The sequence below is a fragment of the Miscanthus floridulus genome, chromosome 11 (assembly GCF_019320115.1).
Source record: "Miscanthus floridulus cultivar M001 chromosome 11, ASM1932011v1, whole genome shotgun sequence".
In the NCBI taxonomy this organism is placed as follows: domain Eukaryota; kingdom Viridiplantae; phylum Streptophyta; class Magnoliopsida; order Poales; family Poaceae; genus Miscanthus; species Miscanthus floridulus.
In genome coordinates this window covers 53,904,224-53,920,980 of record NC_089590.1, presented here as the reverse complement: position 1 = coordinate 53,920,980, position 16,757 = coordinate 53,904,224, and the positions used below count along the sequence as shown (strand labels likewise).

Genomic DNA, 16,757 nt, shown 5'->3' with positions numbered 1-16,757 from the left:
ACAGGAGCGCGAAAAAGACATGCAAGCTAGAATGCAGGATAAAATCATAAAGCAAGTGCAAATAGCAATGAGTACCCAAAGGCAGACATCAGATCCAGGAATCAACATTAATATTAGCCTCCCCTGATTAGTTGAAAAGCAGCAGCGCTTCCATGGAGTTGCCAAATCAAGATGACGTAATGCTACGTTTTCCCGTGGATGACATCACTGCACCATTTATATCATGTGAGCTACATATTCTAAAAGGGAATGCCACAATCATGGTGGCTCTCGGTGTTTTTTCTCCTCCAGATCCTACCAAGACACTAAGAATCCATGGGGTAATAATACCATCTGGATATGTTAGCATCTCAGTGAATAGAGTTAACAAAGGTTTTAGTAATCTGGCTCTTGACATTCCAGGAGATGATAGAGAGAAGACTCTAGAAGAAGCAGAGAAGACATTCATACTATGGCGCAAGCGCTACATCATTATTTCCGGGGTCTCTAGTCCACCACCGCTTTCTCAACTGCCAGACAATAGGTGCGGACAAAAGTGAACGAAACAATTTTTTCACTAATTTTCTATTGACATGCATGATTAATAATAATAAATTTTTTATACCTAATTATTCTTTTTTGTACTCACATAGTAGGGCCTCCGCCAACTTAAGTCCAATTATTCAATCTCCAGATTATCATAGTGCTCCGGGCAATCAGGTGGCAACGCCGCCACCTCCAAGGAGGTCTTCAACGCCTCTAAGGAGGTCTCCAACGGCTGCCCAGCCTCCCTTGATGACCAAGAAGCAGCCAGTTCCTAAGAGGTCCGCCCCGCAAACGAATTCATTGGCCCACCAGCCAGCAAAGAAGAAAGCCTCCTCTAATCCATATATTCCCCAAAAACTGTCTTACGAGAAAAGTGAAAAGGAATTAAATGCTGTAGTACAAAAAGATGTGAATAGTTTCTTCAAAAAAGTAAGAAAGCAACGAGAAGCGAGGGAGAACTCGAAGAAATCGTACTTCTACCTACCTCCAGATCTTTTAAGAAAGAAGGTGGACCAGAAAAAGCAGGAATCTCAAAAGACCCTGCCAAAATCGGACTACGACCACTCTCTCACCAAGTTATTTGAGGCGGCGCAGAAAAAGACTAGAGCAGGGAAAGGTGTTGCACAACTCGGACAACAATCGCAACAATCAGTCCCCCCTCTTGTCATTTGTAATGAATATGGTTCAAACTTAGACTTACTGGACGTCGATTTTGAGGACCTGACTCGATTTTACGAGGATACCGGTTTAGACCTTGTCCAAGTGCTCGCTGAAGGACCATCTACTCCGAAAGTGGATCATTGAAAGAAATTTGAACATGAAAAGAGTCTATACAACCCTGAGGCCTTAGGTGAACTGGGTGCGCAAATGTACCTGCTAAACAAGTGGTACATGGCGGCGTGTGAACGGGGAGAGAACTTTGTTTCTGTCAGAGTTAGAAACCAACATTACTTCCGTGGCGATAACGTTATATATATCGAGTTTTTAGAATTACACCAACTATGCCACCTGGACTCTCTCGACAAAAGTCTCTTTAGCTGCTATTGTCTGTAAGTGTGATTATTTTCTACTATTAAAGTGTATATATATAAAGCTACATGTATACATATAAATTATATATCCTCACTATATTTTTATATATGCAGATATGAGATGACAGAACTCAGAAAGAGAAAGGATAATGATGTTGGTTTCGTTGATCCAAATATCGTATTCAAACACCCTAATCCTCCGCCTCAATGGAAAGCTGAACTCGAGAAAAATCTCATGAGGTTCTTAGTGAACCAACAAAACAAGGACATATTCTTCCCCTACAACTTCAAGTGAGTGTTAAATAATTAATGTCGATCATATGGACATTTGTTTAATTATTTGCTTACTAGCTAAGCTATCTCCCATATATATATATATGTTGACTCTAGTTAATGTCGATCATATTTATGTATAAAAACATATGCAGCAATCACTGGATATTGATGGTCATCAATATGGCCAATAGTCGGTTGAGCATTTTAGACTCGTTAAGAAAAGAGCAAATAGAGTACCAAGACATGATAGATATTATCCGAGGGTAATTTGGTCTCTCTAGCAACTATATATACCCTGATCTCTTAACTGCAATAATTATTAAAGGTCAAATTAATTTTTTATTTTATTGGGCGCAGTGTTTGAAAAAGTTTCATTGAGGAACACCATATGAAACATTGCAAAGCGCCATTGGATGTAATCGCACACAAAGTAAGTACTAGCTACACACACACACACACACACACATATATATATATATATATATATATATATATATATATATATATATATATATATATATATAATTCAATTAACACCATGCATGCTTTCAATTCACTGGATCTTTTTTCTCGTAAAAGTGGGTTCTGAGGCAAGAACAGGGAAACAACTACTGCGGATACTATGTTTGCGAGTTTATCATGGCATACGCAAAAAGAACTCCTGAAGAGATCCTCAAAGTATGTTATATAAATATATTCATATATTCATAATTTCTTTTATTGCTCATATATATAAGTAATCACGTGACCAACACACACATATATATATATATTAATACTTTTCCTTTAACTTTTATTGAAGACTCTATGGTTGAAGGAAAAAGTCATATGACGTGACTAACTGAAAGCAATTCAAGAGACCATAGTAGTATTTCTTAATGATCAGGTCTTAAACCCCGTCGGCGAGTTCTACAATGACGTGAACGAAACATGAAAGCCAAACCAGATGGAGTGAATTTGTTATCCTAAAGATATGATAGAATATACAATGCATGCTTTATTTGTAATATTATATATATACACACACATATTATATGTACATAAAATAACGTACAATATATGTATATGCATGTAATATATACGTTAGTTTCATACTTTAGTTTGTACAAAATGTTCGAACATGATAAGCGTGTAGAATACGTATATTATTAGCAGCGTAGAATGCGTATTCGAAAACCTATTCGAAAACCAAAACGAATCATCAATTGAAAATAGAAAAAAAAAACCTTTAATCCCGGTTTGGGTCGGTTCACGTGGCCAGACCGGGAGGCCTCTTTAGCTCCGGTTGGTATTACCAACCGGGACTAAAGGCTAAAAGTGGAGCTCTTTAATCCCGCATTCGTGCTCCCGGTTGGAAAACCGAGACTGAAGTTGTTTCCCAACCGGGAGTACAGCTCGTTTTACTAGCGTCAGTAAGGGCCTTTGGTCTGGTGATAGGGTGTTTCTTGCGCACTGGAGGCTAGATCCTCTATGAGTACCCCTCTCATTTAAAAAAAAGCAAGCGTAATATTTTGTATACTGAGAAGCCAAGGGCCTGTTCGCTGGTCGGTGCTGGTGCTGGTTTGGGCTGGCTGGTGTTGATTTTTTGTGAGAGAAAAATACTGTTGGCTAGCTGATTTGGGTTGGCTGAAACCAACAAACGAACAAGCTGCAAGCTGTAAAAATTGAGTTTTGTTTTGACCGGGACACTCCAGAATTTGCAAGCGTAATATTTTTGTAAACGATGGAGTAGCCGTGCTGATCTAAAGTAGCGAGTGCAATACTCCCTCCGTCCCAAACATCCTACATATGGAGTGATATAAAATAGAGTAAAATACATCGGTGTCATCTAGATCCATTAACTTTAAAATTGTATTTTTGTCTATTAATTTTCGTTGAGGTGTCATCTAAGTTCATTAACTTTGTAACTGCATTTGTGGGTCCATAAATTTTTAAAATTATTCACTGTAGATCCATACCATTTATTTAACCTTAAATTCAACCCATGCATATATGTACGTGGGCTTCGGCCTCCGGTCCTTGAGTCGGTGGAGCCATGCGGCCCATGCCTGCGCTCCCGCAGCATCACCTACAGGTCGTCGGCGCGCACGTGCTCGTTCGCCGACGACACGTCCACCTCCGTGAACCAGATCGGCAGGCCGAGCACGGCGAGCCGGTCGAGCACGGAGCGGATCACCGGCCCCACCGGGTTGCTGACGTGGCCCTGCAGGCCGACGCCGCCCACGGGCGCGCCCTTTTCCTGCAGCCAGATGATCTGCTGGATGTACGCCTCGGGCGTGGCGCGGATGTCGCACATGCTCTCGACGTTGTAGTCGTTGACGAAGAGCAGCGCGTCCGGGTCGAGCTGGCTGGCCGTCTTGAACATGGCGGCGCGGATGTCCTTGCCCAGCTTGTCCTGGTAGAAGGACCCGTGCAGCATCTCGTTGTTGACGTCGTAGTGCTTGAACTTGCCCTTGTACCGGGTGAGCAGCCCGTTGATGCTGCACGGCGTCTTCACCCACTGCTGCACGGCGTTGTCCACCTCCCAGAAGATGCAGTGCCCGCGCACGCACATGCCGTGGTCGGAGCAGAGGCGGAGGAGGTCGTCGGCGTCGGCGTAGTTCATCTGCCCGCGCTGCGGCTCCGTCCAGTACCACTTGAGCTCGTTGCCGAACACCGCCCAGTTGAAGTTCTTGGTGAGGAAGTCGACGAAGTCCTCGTTGTCCATGTTGGTGCGCATGATGCAGGCGCCCAGCGGGAAGCTGTTGGATACCTGGCGCACGCGCACCTCCACGCCGTCGGCGTCCTTGACGGCGGCCCCGTCGGCGCCCGTCACCTTGAGCACCACGTCCCGCTTGCGCACCTTGTCGGTGAGCCGCTTCAGGTGCTTGACGCGGGCCTTCCGGTCCACGGGGAACACCTGGAGCCCCGCGACCATGAGGTCGACGCCGGCGTCGGGGCCCTGGACGTACACCATGACGCGCGACGCCGGCTTCGCCTCCACGCGGAACGCGCCGCCGACCTCATACCAGCGCTCGTCGCGCGCCAGGACCTGGCCGCCGTTGATCCACTGGCTGTCGACGGCGAAGGCGATGTTGATGGTCTGCGGCGCGCCGGCGCCGCTGGCCTGCTGGGCGCCGACGCGGACCCAGGCGGAGACCTGGTACGTGGCGTAGAGCGTGAGCTTGTCGGTGATGACCTGCGCGGGGCCCATCCACGTCTGCGTGCGGTTGGTGACGTGGATGTGCTTGCCGTTGAGCGGCTCGTCGTCCAGCGCCAGGGACTCCTGCGCCATGGGCGGGAGCACCCGCGGACCGCCGTCGTGGACGGACAGCGTGCAGGGGCCCAGCGGGAACCACCCGTTGAGGCCGTCGTCCAGGTTGCAGTTCTGGATGATGTTGGAGCCGTACTCAAGATTCTGCATCACAGCAGCAACCAAAGTAGATTGCGTTGCGTCATCCAACTGAACTGGTGCTGGCCTGACCGTGTTCCTGGCTCGTGCCGTCGTGCTCGTGCACGCCTCTCTCGGATGGAGCCCGCACACGCCGCTGCGGTGCCGGTGAGCCACTGAGCCTTGCGGCGTGGGCGGGCGGGCACAGCACAGGGCAGCCACAGCCAGTTACTGCCCCACAGCCTGGCTGGTCTCCACCGACGCAAAGACCGGAGATCGAAGCCGACGTGCATGCATGCATACGTTGGATTTAAGGTTAAATAAATGGCATGGACCTGCAGTGAACCATTTTAAAAGTTCAAGGACAAAAAATTGCAGTTATAAAGTTGATGGACCTAGATGACACCCAGCGAAAGTTAATGGACCCAAAAATACAGTTTCAAAGTTGATGGACCTAGATGACACCCCAATGAAAATTAATGGACCTCCGGTGTATTTTACTCTATAAAATAATATCATTATTTTATATCTGTCTCAATAGATTAAGAAAATGTGAGCCCCGTGCGGCGTGCGTCACGGCAAGTTAGAGTCATCCTCGCTCTCTATCTTCTAGAAAAAAATCCAAAATAGAGAATGTTTATATTTCGAGATCCATTTATAAAAAAAAGCTATTGAAAAATATATTTTTACCAAAATATCTATTCCTATTAGTTAGAAATGATATAAAGAGTATCTTGGAGTTACTCTTAGAAACTTAATACCTCGGTGGGTAGATTCTACCACAATCGGCATGTTCGTTGGTTGGTTTCTGGGTTGATTTGGACTGGTTGGTGCTAGTTTATTGTGAGAGAAAAACACTGTTGACTAACTGATTTGGACTGGTTGAAACCAACAAGCGAACATGCCGAATATATTCAACCAGACTACACTTTTTTTTTTACTAGCTGAACTACAACTGGTTGGACTAATGACGGAATTCCACTAATGGCTGATCCGCGAGGCCCAGCCCGATTCGCGAACTATTGCGTGATTCCAAGATGGGCCTCGGTTTGCAGCCCATATATGAGATATATTTTCTTGTTGGGCCGGCACGTCGGGCCATACGGAGAACAGGAGCCATATCCAATCCACAGATATCTTTGCTGACGGCCGTTGCAACAGGCATGAGCGTCCGTATCCCCGGGGCCTCCAAGCCCGCCAGCGCCATGGCCACCGCCGCGCTGTCCCTCCGACCACTCCCCCACAGAACTCCTCCCGCCGCACCCTCAGTATCGCCTCCCAACTCCGCCTCGGCATCCCTGAAGCGGCTCTGCAAGGAAGGCGACCTGCGTCAAGCCTTGCGCCTGCTCACGGCCCGGGCGCCGCCTGCTCGGGAGCACTACGGCTGGGTGCTGGACCTCGTGGCCGCCAGGAGAGCGGCCGCGGAGGGCAGGCAGCTCCATGCGCATGCCCTGGTCACCGGTTCGCTAGACGAAGACGATGATGGCTTCCTTGCGACCAAGCTTGTGTTCATGTACGGTCGGTGCGGGCGAGTGGACGACGCGCGCCGCCTGTTCAACGGAATGCCCGCGCGGACCGTCTTCTCCTGGAACGCGCTTGTCGGGGCGTACCTCTCGTCCGGGAGCGCCGGCGAGGCCATGCGGGTCTACGGTGCCATGCGGGCGTCAGCGGCCCCGGGGTCGGCGCCCGACGGCTGCACGCTCGCGTCCGTCCTCAAGGCGTGCGGGGCGGAAGGGGACGGGCGCTGCGGGGGCGAGGTGCACGGGCTGGCGGTGAAGGTCGGACTTGATAGGAGCACCCTCGTGGCCAATGCGCTTATCGGGATGTATGCCAAGTGCGGCTTGCTGGATTCAGCGCTGCGGGTGTTCGAGTGGCTGCAAGACGCAAGGGACGTCGCGTCCTGGAACTCGGTTATATCAGGATGCGTGCAGAACGGGAGGGCGTTGGAAGCTCTGGCGCTGTTCCGAGGGATGCAGAGTGCCGGGTTCGGTATGAATTCTTACACAGCTGTCGCGGTGCACCAAGTTTGTGCAGAGCTAGCTCTGCTAAGTTTGGGAAGGGAGTTACATGCAGCACTCCTCAAATGCGGCAGTGAGTTGAACATCCAGTTCAACGCTTTGCTTGTCATGTATGCCAAATGTGGCAGGGTGGATAGTGCTCTCAGAGTATTCGGTCAGATTGCTGAGAAAGACTACATATCATGGAATTCGATGCTGTCCTGCTACGTCCAAAACGGTTTCTGTGCGGAGGCCATTGAATTTTTTGGTGAAATGCTTCAACATGGTTTTCAGCCTGATCATGCCTGTGTTGTGAGCTTGTCCTCTGCATTGGGACATTTGAGTAGGCTAAACAATGGTCGAGAGGTTCATGCGTATGCTATAAAGCAGAGGCTTCATACTGATTTACAGGTTGGGAATACATTGATGGACATGTACATAAAGTGTGACTCCATAGAGTGTTCAGCTAAGGTATTTGAAAGCATGAGTATTAGAGATCACATATCATGGACAACAATCCTTGCTTGTTTTGCTCAGAGTTCACGACATTCTGAAGCACTGGAAATGTTTCTAGAATTGCAGAAAGAAGGGATTATGGTGGATTCTATGATGATTGGAAGTATTTTAGAAACATGCAGCGGTTTGAAAAGCACCTCTCTGCTAAAGCAAGTGCATGCTTATGCTATTAGAAATGGGTTGCTTGATTTGATACTGAAGAATAGACTGATAGATATATACGGGGAGTGTGGAGAGTTTGACCATTCACTAAATTTATTTCAGAGGGTAGAGAAAAAGGACATTGTTAGTTGGACTAGTATGATAAACTGTTGCACAAATAGCGGGCGATTAGATGAAGCTGTTTCCTTGTTTACGGAGATGCAAAAGGCAAATATTCAACCTGATTCTGTAGCACTAGTAAGTATTCTGGTGGCTATTGCTGGTTTGTCGTCGTTGACAAAAGGAAAACAGGTTCATGGCTTTCTTATCAGAAGGAATTTTCCTATAGAAGGTCCTGTGGTTAGTTCCCTTGTGGACATGTATTCAGGTTGTGGAAGCATGAACTATGCTATCAGAGTATTCGAACGGGCTAAATGTAAAGATGTGGTTCTTTGGACAGCAATGATTAATGCTACTGGTATGCATGGACATGGCAAGCAAGCCATTGATCTTTTCAAGAGAATGCTGCTGACTGGTCTGACTCCTGATCATGTATCTTTTCTTGCTCTGTTGTATGCTTGTAGTCATTCGAAGCTTGTTGAGGAGGGTAAACACTATCTGGATATAATGACGAGCAAGTACAGGTTAAAACCATGGCAGGAGCACTATGCCTGTGTGGTTGATATTCTTGGACGCTCAGGACAGACAGAGGAGGCTTACGAGTTCATCAAGTCTATGCCTATGGACCTAAAATCAGTTGTGTGGTGTGCACTGCTTGGCGCATGTCGAGTCCACAAGAACTATGACCTTGCTGTGGTTGCAGCCAATAAGCTTCTTGAGCTGGAACCTGACAACCCAGGCAACTACATTCTTGTATCAAATGTTTTTGCTGAGATGGGCAAGTGGGACAATGTCAAGGAAGTTAGAACCAGGATGGCAGAACGGGGGTTAAGAAAAAATCCAGCTTGCAGTTGGATTGAGATAGGGAACAATATCCACACTTTCACCTCAGGAGATTATTGTCATAGAGATTCGGAGGCAATCCATCTCAAGCTTTCCGAGATAACAGAAAAGCTGCAGAAAGAAGGTGGGTACGTGGAGGACACAAGATTTGTTCTTCATGATGTGAGCGAGGCGGAGAAGATAGATATGCTGCATAAGCACAGCGAGAGGCTCGCAATAGCATTTGGCTTGATCAGCACTCGTCCAGGCATGCCTATAAGGATAGCCAAGAACCTCAGGGTCTGCGGTGACTGCCACGAGTTCACCAAGCTGGTTTCCAAGCTGTTTGAAAGGGAGATTGTGGTCCGAGATGCCAACAGATTCCATCATTTCAGTGGAGGCTCTTGTTCTTGTGAAGACTTCTGGTGAATGTGATTTAGACCATAGATCTAACTACATCAGCATCTTGTTGACTTAAAGAGGATGAAGCAGAGGCGAAATTGATGATACTGCTAAGGCACGGCTAAGACTAGAAATCACCTGTCCTGCCAAGAGGCCCCCATGGACTGTCATTCTGTGGATGGAGCAACCGAGAAGAAGCATTCTGTTATTATTCAGTTTCAGTAGGGCCATTGCCATTTGGATTGGGGTAATGCAATGCAAATGATCTTCTTTTAGTCAGTATACAACCTAACTTTCTAAAGTATACAGCAACCGAGAAGAAACATTCTGTTATTAACTTTTTTTTTGTCATCCCTACAAGTATTTGGTCATCTCAATAAATTTGAAGAGCTGAATGCACCCACCAAGCACCTTACTGTGACTGGCTGATTTGTCAAAATTAGAGGGCGCAACACGGTGCGACCATGCGAGGCAGCGACCGACTGGCCACTTGACCTGTTCTGTGACGCAGAGCACGGTGCACACTGTGTTGCTCTGAACCATTCAACTGTGACTGTGACTGACGCAGTTCGTTATAGGCGACGACTGGAGACTGCACTGGGAGTCCAAGGAAAGTCGCAGGTTCGCCTTGTTGGCTTGTCTGATGTGTGGTGCTGACTGCTGACGACGGACGAGCGTGCTTACATCACTGAAAGGAACATGTGGTAGCGACGTGCATGGGGGCTAGATCGCAGCAAGATAAGCAACCAATCATTCGAGCTCCTAAAACCACCTGTAGAATTATTCATTTATTCTGATTGGCAAAAAAAAAAAAAAAACGTAGGAAACCAATTATGTGTCTTTTTCTAACAGTGGCTTATAATTTGTTCCTCAGCCGAGCGCCGCCGCCGCCAACCAGCCACCGGCACCCGCACCTCCCAGCCGGCTGGTTGCGGCTACGGCCAGCAAGGACGTGGGCGAGCCGCCGAGCGTGCACAAGTGGTAAGCTACGGCAGCTAGAGAGTAGAGTGGTGGGAAAAATCGTGCGAACAAAATCATGATTGGGGCCATGTTTAGTTGGAGGCCGGATTCGGCGCCGCCGGATTCAGCAGCACTGTAGCTACACTAGTGTTTTGTTTTTATTTGGTAATAATTGTTCAATCGTTGACTAATTAGGCTTAAAACGTTCGTCTCGCAAAGTACAACCAAACTGTGCAATTAGTTTTTGATTTCGTCAACATTTAGTACTCCATGCATGTACCGCAAGTTTAATGTGACGGGGAATTTTTTTTTTTTATAGTGCCTGATAGGATTCCTGATCCTACCGGCAACGTTGCGTAGCTTGTACGGGTGTGAGGGAGGAGGAGCAGGCCTGGAGCCTCGCTGCCGGCGGCTGGGCGCCGTCGCGAGGTAGCTGGCGTGGGAGATGACAGGGAGGGCGGCTAGGGCAAATCCCGGCTCCCTGGGGGAAGCCGGAAACAATTAAGATTGTTTCTGCTTAATTCTCAATAATCCCAATTACAATAATTTATACTCTAAAATATCCTTTCACGGAATAACCCTCAAGCTAATAGATAAATATTTATTCCCTGTAAACAATAACTAAACGGGCCTATTCAGCCCTATTGGCCCGGTTACGCCTCTTATACTGTATACCGGTCATAACATCTCTTCCCTCCTCGGCAAACAGCTCGTCCTCGAGCTGGACCTCAGGATATTGCTCCTTGAATTCTTCCAGCGGCTCCCATGTCGCATCATCCACTGGAAGCCCCTGCCACTGGACAAGAACGCGCCATGCGCCGCGACTGAGTTGAGCGCGCAGCACGCGCTCAGGCGCCTGAAGAAGGCGGCCATCCTGCACCGGCGGAAGAGGAACTGGAGCAGCTGGGGGAGCTCCCGTGTAGGCCTTGAGCTGACTGACATGGAAGACGTCATGAAGGCGAGCGCCGGCAGGAAGTTGTAGACGGTATGCCACCGGCCCGACGCGCTCGAGCACCATGAACGGCCCAGCGTAGCGTGGGCGGAGCTTGCCCTTGGAGTGCGCGGCGAGGACCTGCATAGGACGGTGGAGGAGACGCAGCAGCACCCAGGCGCCCACCGCGAAGGACACGTCGCGGTGATGCTCGTCATAGTACCGCTTGGCGTACTGCTGTGCCTGAAGGAGACGCTCCCGGACCTCCTCCAGGAACGCGTCGCGATCGCGAAGCATCGTCTCAGCCGCCGGAGTCTGAGCCGCCCCATGCTGGAGCGGAAGGAGGGGCGGTGGGGGGCGGCCGTAGACCACTTCGAACGGCGTTGCCCGGAGCGCCGTCTGGAAGGACGTGTTGTAGCAGTACTCCGCCCAAGAAAGCCAGTCGACCCAGGAGCGAGGACGATCCCCGGTGACACAGCGTAGGTACATCACGATGATCCGGTTGACCACCTCGGACTGCCCATCCGTCTGTGGATGGAAAGCCGTACTCAAACGCTGCTTCACGCCTGAAAGCTTGAAGAGATCACGCCACAAATTGCTGGTGAAGACGGGGGTCGCGGTCGCTGACGATGGAGGTGGGGAAGCCGTGGAGGCGCACGATGCCATCGAAGAAGGCACGCGCCACCGACGCGGCCGTGTAGGGGTGGCTGAGGGCGATGAAGTGCGCGTACTTGGAGAACCGATCAACCACCGTTAGGATGACCGATTTGCCATGCACCTTGGGAAGGCCATCGACGAAGTCCATAGAGATGTCCGCCCACACCTGCGATGGAACAGCCAAGGGCTGGAGCAACCCCGCTGGGTGCGTTGTCGGCGTCTTGTTCCGCTGGCACGTGTCGCAAGAGCGGACGTAGTCCTGCACCAGAACGCGGTCACCTGGGAAGTAGAAGTCTTGGCGGAGGCGAACGAGGGTCTTCTGTATGCCCTCATGGCCGGCCTGATGTGCCAGCGCAACCACCTGGGGACGGAGGTCGCCATGTGCCGGGATGAAGACACGCTTGCCGTGGAGCAGCAGCCCGTCCTCGGCGCGCCACGGAGCATCCAGCGCCCCGCTGGACAGCTGCTGGAGGAGTTCACCGGCCTCCTTGTCCAGCGCCAATGCCGCCCTGATGTCGTCGTAGAGGCGGAAGGATGGCCCGGACACAGCCAGCGCCGTGGGGCCGTCCTCGTCACGGCGGGAGAGCGCGTCGGCGGCGGTGTTGAGGCGCCCCGGCCGGTACTCGACGGTGAAGTCGAACCCGAACAACTTGCTGAGCCACTGATGTTGAGGAACCGTGGACAGCCGTTGATCGAGGAGGAACTTCAAGCTGTAGTGGTCGGTGCGGACGAGGAAGCGGCGGCCCCAGAGGTACGGCCGCCAATGGCGCACAGCCTGGACCAAGCCGATGAGCTCGCGCTCGTAAGCCGCCAGCTTGATGTGACGGGCAGCGAACGGCCGACTGAAGAAGGCCAGGGGACCCGCCCCCTGGTGCAGCACTGCGCCGAAGCCGGTGCCGGAGGCGTCGCAGTCGACGACGAACTGGCAATCAAAGTCCGGCATCTGCAACACAGGAGCCGATGATAAAGCGCGCTTGAGGCTGGAGAACGCCTCGTCAGCCGCCTCATCCCAGGCGAACGCCTCCTTGCGCAGGAGACGTGTGAGGGGCGCAGCGATGGACCCGAAGTCCTTAATGAACTTTCTGTAGTAGCCGGCCAGCCCCAAGAAGCCCCGTACGCCGCGGGGTGAGCGGGGGGCCGGCCAAGCTGCGACCGCCTCCACCTTGTCGCTGTCCATGGCGATGCCGTCTTTAGAGATGACGTGGCCCAAGTAGGCCACGGAGGAGGCGCCGAAGGAACACTTGGACCGCTTGAGAAACAAACCATGCGCGCGAAGGGCGCTGAGGACGAGGCCGACGTGCTGGAGGTGTGCTGCCCATGATGCGCTGTAGATGAGGATGTCATCAAAGAAAACCAGCACAAACCTGCGGAGGAATGGCCGAAGAACGTCGTTCATCAGCGCCTGGAAGGTTGCCGGCGCATTGCAGAGACCAAACGGCATGACCAGGAACTTGAAGTGCCCCTGGTGAGTGCGGAACGCTGTCTTGGCGATGTCCTCATGGTGCATGCGCACCTGATGATAGCCCGAACGGAGGTCAAGCTTGGTGAAGTACTTGGCGCCGTGTAGTTCATCGAGGAGCTCGTCGACCACCGGAATCGGGAACTTATCCTTTGACGTTTTATCGTTGAGAGCCCTGTAGTCGATGCAGAAGCGCCAGGAGCCATCCGCCTTCCTGACCAGAAGGACAGGGGCCGAGAATGGGGACGCAGAGGGCCGGATGATGCCCTGTTCCAGCATGATGGCGCATTGACGCTCGAGCTCATCCTTCTGCAGCTGTGGATATCTGTACGGCCTGACCGCCACCGGTGCCGTGCCAGGAAGGAGATGGATCCGATGGTCGTATGGCCGCACGGGCGGCAAGCCGCGCGGCTCCTCAAAGATGGCGCCGTGCTGCTGTAGTAATCTGTCCAGCAAGGGCCGGGGCTGGTCGGCTACGTCCGCGGCCAGCAGGTGTTGAGGCGCCGGTGGGGAGCCTTCGCACTGCCATGTAATGCGTCGGTTGTCCCGCTGGAAGGACACCGTGTGGGCGTCGAAGTCCCAGGTGAGCGGCCCCAAGGTGCGCAAGAAGTCGACGCCGAGGATGAAGTCGAAGCAGCCCAACGCGAGGCCGACGCAGGTGACCGGGTACGACGCGCCACCGATGGAGAGGGGCATGTCGCGGCCGATCCCCTCGCACGGCAGGCGCTCCCCGCTGGCGACAGTGACATGGAGGTGCGCGGCGGCCGAGGAAGAGAGCCCCAAACGGCGCATCACGTGGCCCTGGAGGAATGTATGCGTGGACCCGGTGTCCAGCAAGGCGAGGAGTCGTTCGCCCTTCAGCGACACAGGCAGGAGCATTGTGTTTTCCGTTCGAATGCCTGCGAGAGCATACATCGAGACAACAAGGGCATTAGCTGTAGGCTCCTCTGCCGGCGTAGCCGAATCTTCTGGTGGCACAACCCCTTCATCTTCGGCGGTCGCGGATTCGTCGACGGTCTCGAGGTAGAAAAGGCGCTTGCGCACGTGTCCCCGCGCATACTGCTCATCACAATGGAAGCAGAGGCCCTGGCGTCGCCGCTCCAATTGTTCCGCCGGAGTCAGACGTCGAAATCGCGGCTGACCGGTGGCCGCAGGGGACAGGGCCGGCGACTGGTTGGCAGGAGCCCCTCCCGTCGCTGGGGCAGCAATGGACGGCCGTGGAGGTGGTCGCCCACCCCGCTGTTGTGGCGGCTGCGCCGGCATGAAGGCCGCCGCGCGGCGTTCAAAGGCCCGCGCGAGGTACATCGCGGTCTGCAGGTCAGGCGGGTGCTGCAGCTCGACGTCCACCTGGATGTGCTCCGGAAGACCGCCGACGTAGAGCTCGGCCTTCTGCCGTGGGTTCAGATCACGCGCATGGCAGAGAACCGCATTGTAGCGGTTGGAGTACTCCTGTACCGAGGAAGTGAAGGGCAGCCTCGCGAGTTGAGCGAGTCGTGTGCCCTGCGTTGGGGGCCCGAAGCGGAGTTGGCACAAGGCGCGAAAACGATCCCAAGCTGGCATGCCTTCATCCTGCTCCAACGCGTAGTACCACGTCTGGGCGTCTCCGCGGAGGTGGTACGAGGCGAGCCAGGTCCGGTCCGAGTCGAGGGTTCGCTGTCCGCGGAAGAATTGATCACAGTGGTTCAACCAATTGAGTGGGTCGACGCTGCCATCAAACGTCGGAAACTCCAGCTTGTAGAAACGCGGTGGCGCGGGAGTTCCGTGGACAGCTGTGGCGGCGGGAGCGCCACCCTCCATGGCGATAGCCATCGCTGCCTCGTTCCCAGAGGTCAGCGCAGCCGAGGATGGGGCGCCTCTGTAGAAGAGGTTGCCCGCAGCGTCACCGTAGAAGACGCCGGGGGCGAGAGGCAGGGACACATCCCCACCCGCAAGGGCATGCGGTGGTGGCGCCGTTGACGTGGAAGTAGCCATGGTGTAGATCGGAGCGGCTGCGGAGCCCGCCATCGCCCATGACGGGATTGGTGACGGCGAAGGCGGCCACGGGAGCATGTGGAGGGGGAGTCTAGTGCTCGGAAGCCCCGGCAGACTCACGGGCGGCACCGCCGCGGAGTGATCTGCGGGCGCGGCAGCCGGCGCGGGGAGGGTGGGTTGCGGCGGGGGCGGTGGAGGCAATGACGCGGGCGAAGGGTGTTGCTGCGTGAGCCCCGTCCAGGCGGCTTGCATCGCCGCGATACTCCGGTTCATCACGGCCATATTCGCCGACATCTCTCGGCGACGACCTCGGCGAGGGAGTCCAGCGTAAGGGGCCGGGCACCCGAGGACGCAGGGGAGGCGGCCGCAGAGGATACCGCCGACAAGGCGGGGGCAGAGGATTGCGGCAGCGGAGGGGTGGGGGGAAAACTGGACTGCGGCAGCGGAGGGAGTGGAGGAGAACCTGACATAGCTGATACCAGGTTGATAGGATTCCTGATCCTACCGGCAACGTTGCGTAGCTTGTACGGGTGTGAGGGAGGAGGAGCAGGCCTGGAGCCTCGCTGCCGGCGGCTGGGCGCCGTCGCGAGGTAGCTGGCGTGGGAGATGACAGGGAGGGCGGCTAGGGCAAATCCCGGCTCCCTGGGGGAAGCCGGAAACAATTAAGATTGTTTCTGCTTAATTCTCAATAATCCCAATTACAATAATTTATACTCTAAAATATCCTTTCACGGAATAACCCTCAAGCTAATAGATAAATATTTATTCCCTGTAAACAATAACTAAACGGGCCTATTCAGCCCTATTGGCCCGGTTACGCCTCTTATACTGTATACCGGTCATAACAGTGCCAAATTCAGGAAATCTGGGGAACTAAACATGGCCCCAGCGCCCCAAGTCGGAAGGCCGGTTTACCCAAGCGCCTAAAGATTGGGAGTTCCGATTGGTTGGAGGAGAGATTTTACATGTGTTGAGCCAGAAACGAGTTTAGGGAGTTGTTTAAGCATACTCCTGAGATGTAGTATATATATGCATACATTTGTAGTGTAACTACGTACTAAATATGATCATGTTGACTTGTGCAGAACTTTGAGGTGTACTGATGCCAACCACAGTTCTCATGCACGTTTACACTAACCATCCCACTTTCGAATCTGAATCGCCATTTGGAAATGGCTCCCTAGGATCAAATACTGCAAGCTCAGCATGATTGTGGTTTACACATAAATATTGTTGTTAGCATCCACAAACTGACGCGGGATGGACAGAGCCTGCAGGCTATCAGTATCAGGATTCAGGACCACCAGTAGCTGCACTGCACTGATCGTTGATTCGTTACACCTGGGACACGGTTTGCGCCCGCCCGCCCGCAGCCGCGGCTTCGGAGAAGCGCGCAGCTGAGGCTAGTTGGCACTGGAGTTCGGCCCGGCCCGGCCCGGAGCAAGTCAAGTCGTCGTTTATGTTTAACCAAAGTCTTTCGATTAGAAATCGATCTGAACCCGACGACTGACGAAGCCTCGAGAACGCGTCAACCGGTCACGGTTAGCTAGTAGGACTTGTCTACTTGTATTGGAAGCTC

The 16,757-nt window shown here is 52.5% G+C and overlaps 1 protein-coding gene and 1 pseudogene across 1 annotated transcript; one reads left to right on the top strand and one right to left on the bottom strand.

Moving 5' to 3' along the window:
* Positions 1–3,714: 3,714 nt before the first annotated feature.
* Positions 3,715–5,235, bottom strand: LOC136491965 (endo-1,4-beta-xylanase 1-like; annotated as a pseudogene).
* Positions 5,236–6,239: 1,004 nt separating this feature from the next.
* Positions 6,240–9,597, top strand: LOC136494694 (pentatricopeptide repeat-containing protein At3g63370, chloroplastic-like). Its single transcript, XM_066490864.1, has one exon. The coding sequence runs from the start codon at positions 6,240–6,242 to the stop codon at positions 9,225–9,227; it is 2,988 nt and encodes a 995-aa protein (XP_066346961.1). The 3' UTR covers positions 9,228–9,597.
* The last annotated feature ends 7,160 nt before the right edge of the window (positions 9,598–16,757 follow it).